Source organism: Frankliniella occidentalis, unplaced genomic scaffold (assembly GCF_000697945.3).
Source record: "Frankliniella occidentalis isolate FOCC.00 unplaced genomic scaffold, Focc_3.1 Scaffold33, whole genome shotgun sequence".
Lineage (NCBI taxonomy): Eukaryota > Metazoa > Arthropoda > Insecta > Thysanoptera > Thripidae > Frankliniella > Frankliniella occidentalis.
The window spans coordinates 1,850,705-1,853,780 of NW_026267163.1; the positions used below are offsets into that span (position 1 = coordinate 1,850,705).

Below are 3,076 nucleotides of genomic sequence, written 5' to 3' on the forward strand. Positions count from 1 at the left end.
AGTTGAGGCAACTGTTGAGCGGGACCACAACAAAGCACCATAACCTACTCGCGGAACTGGTTTCAAACCGTGATTTTCGTCGTTTATTCTGTATGTTAATCAAAACACATGTGTCTACGAGGTCTGCACTCTGGTTGATTTGCGGCTGAATACTGACAATTTTGGATAGTGTATTGTGTATTCCACCTTTGGCATATGTTTCGGTGCTACAATCTGGAGTTGTTGAGTTGAGAGATGACGTGACACTGACGGACGCTTTACGAGCCGATTCACGGATGACTGACCTTACCTGTGTTTGAAAATCAGGGAAAAGTAGAGTTGGGCTTTCCGAAAGAAAATCAAACTCCAGCTTCAGGTCGCAGAGCGATGCGTTATGATGTGATGCGGAGAGTCACTGCGAGTTTTACTGCCTGTCGTCTCGCTCGCCGCCGCTGCCAGCCTGCGCGCACGAGCTGATCTCTGTCTCTCTCTCTCACACAGTAACTTTCTCTCTTGCACGCGCGGGCGCCCTGCTATCGGCGTTGCTGTTGCCTTGGAGGAATCGGCGAAAAAACAGCCAATGGCTCATCATGGCTCTATGGCTTGCGAATGGAGCACATACAATGGCTTATTTTTACGCAGTTTTTATTACTGTTCTTTTGCAACAAAACATCTAAAACAAAGTTTAAAATTACAAGAATACAAATTTACCACTCTTCAATACACAATGCGAAGCTTGCAAAATGAACGGGCAGCATCTCAGCGGACATGCACCCATCTCCGGTGGCTGAGGGTGCTGGACGCCGACGTGAGCTCCCAATCCCAGGAGGGCCACAGGTCGCCGTGGCAGGCTAGCCAGCCCAGGGCGCACGCGGGGCAGCGCTCGTCCTTGAAGCAGTAGGGCGTGGCGGCGACGTGGAGCCCGACGGAGCGGTTGGCCGAGAGGAACGCCCGGACCGCGTCCTCGTGCCGCCAGGCGTGCGCGCACGGCGGCAGCCCCGCCATCCGCCGCGGCGACGGGTTCAGGTACAGGGCCCGCAGGGCCGGGGCCGCGTCCGGCGTGACGGCCAGCAGCAGCGCCCCGGGGGTCTCGAACACGTCGAGGCGCAGCGTGCGCAGGGCCGTCAGTGACGGCAGCGACCTGATCAGCGGCCCCGGGTCGGGCAGGCGGGCGTCTTCGCCGTCAGCCCGATTGGCGTCCGGGTCGTACTCGTGCTCGATGCACAGGGTCTCCACGCGGTTGAGGCACGACCACGCCAGCGCTTCGACCAGGTCGACGCCCACATCGACGGGGAAGCGAGTCGCAGACCTGTATCTCAGGGTGACGTTCTGGAGGTGGCGGGCGCGTCGCAGGTACTTGGCGGCCGCGGGGGCGGCGGGTCGCATCGCGGCCGCCACGTGGAGAGTCAACAGCCCCAGGGTCTCGGACGCCGCCAGGGCCCCCATGTCCGGGAGCAGGGGGCAGGACAGCTCGCGGAGGTGGGGCAGGCCGGCGAGCAGGGCCACCGTCGAGGTCGCGGTCGGGCAGCAGGCCTCGTGGCCGAGGTCCACCACCTGCAGGGTGGTGGCGTGGACGGTCAGCACGAAGTTGACGAAGGGCACAGACCCCGCCTTCGCGCTGCATTTGAAGTGCTTGAGGGCCGGCTGGCGCACTGTGCAGTGCATGGCCTTCGCGTCAAAGTTGAACGGGACATTGCGGATCTCAAGCTTTTCGAGGACCGGCGACGACACCAGCGCCGCGAACAGCACGGGGGCGCCGCCCAGAGCCTCCCCGTAGAAGTAGAGCTCGACCCGCCGCAGCCGGCCGAGTTTCTCCTGGTTGCGGAACAGGAGGGTGGCCTGCACGGAGGTGGACTCGTTGGCGACCAGCTCGAGCTCCTTGACGGCGCAGCGGGCCATGGCAAGTGACAGGTGAGGACCCACCCGGGCGACGAGCTTGCCCAGCCGCGGCGCCAGGCGCAGCACGCGGCACGCCCTGCGGTCGCCGTCGACGGAGTTGGCGTTCCAGCTCTGGAGGCTCCACACGCCAGGATGAAGGGCTAGCCTCCCGAGCCTCTTGCACACGAGCCGGCACGTCAGCAGGTCCTCCGGGCCGAGGTACTCCATCGTCAGCAGCAGCACGTCGTCCGGCAGCCGCTCCATGGTCCTGGACACACAAAAACACGAGCTAAGCACCTCGACAGGAAAGCGTGAAACAATTTTGGCGCCCTGGGTTTTCATGGTGATGGGCCGTCGCCAACCTCCGTATACTGGCGCTTGCGAACGAGATAGGATGGGACCGACGGGTTGACGGGTTCCCCACCAAATCAGCTCACCGTCACCTGGCGCACTGGGCAGGGCGAAGTATAGTGGCGTGTCTGTAGCTGGGGGCGTTCGGCGGGGGCCTGGAGATGGTCCGCGGTCGCGACTGCCACGTTGAGGTGAGGTCATCGCCAGGCTGGCCTGGAGGGGACCTCTTGGGGTAGAGCGGTGTCTGCGGGGACGCCCCGGCCGGCAACGTACCAGTGGCCACTTGTCGCACGTTTTTCCACCGTTCCCCGTGCCTACCGGGCAGAATCAACCCGACCGAGGAAACCTAACAAGGGAAACCCAGGAGTGCAAAAACGCACTTGCCTAATGACCTACGGGGCCGGGCGCCGTCCTCTCTGACTGAGTACAAGGACTAACTGACTATGGGGCACTGTAAAAATATAGTCTATAATTTAACTTAGGTTTTAAACTGTCGATTATTACCACATTTTAAATGTGTTACTTGTTTTTGTTTTTGGAAATCGTAGGGTCAGTGACAAGTAATTAGTTTAAGACTGTTAATCATTTCAAATATTGACAATGTTTAAACAGTCAATTCTTTAGAAAGCGGCAATACTGTCACTGTCAGTGTGCCCGCCCTCTCTATATTATAAAATAACAAGAAGAGCATCAGGGCATCAAACATGTTTGATACATTAGGAGAAACCTCGTTCTTTACCCAAGTTTGGTCTGGTGTGATTATGAAATGAAAACAGAAAGATCATTGTTGTTAATGACCGCTCTTCAAAACTTTTCGCGCCGACGCAGTTTTAGCTTTTCTCAATAGATGGCGCTGTTCGCGCATGCG

At 58.6% G+C, this 3,076-nt stretch overlaps 2 protein-coding genes across 3 annotated transcripts in view; both read right to left on the reverse strand.

Moving 5' to 3' along the window:
- Positions 1-479, reverse strand: part of LOC113212276 (uncharacterized) — a 30,620-nt gene extending 30,141 nt beyond the window's left edge. The window contains exon 1 of one of the 2 annotated variants that reach the window (XM_026430902.2): positions 290-479. The gene's annotated coding sequence lies outside the window, so the exon portion shown is untranslated. The remainder of the gene's footprint in view (positions 1-289) is intronic. The other variant, XM_026430901.2, reaches the window with a different exon arrangement.
- A 128-nt stretch (positions 480-607) lies between these two features.
- LOC113212277 (uncharacterized) overlaps positions 608-3,076 on the reverse strand; it is a 34,852-nt gene continuing 32,383 nt past the window's right edge. The window contains exon 2 of the mRNA XM_052265949.1: positions 608-2,125. Coding sequence (XP_052121909.1) covers positions 739-2,121 — 1,383 coding nt within the window. The 5' untranslated portion in view covers positions 2,122-2,125 and the 3' untranslated portion in view covers positions 608-738. The remainder of the gene's footprint in view (positions 2,126-3,076) is intronic.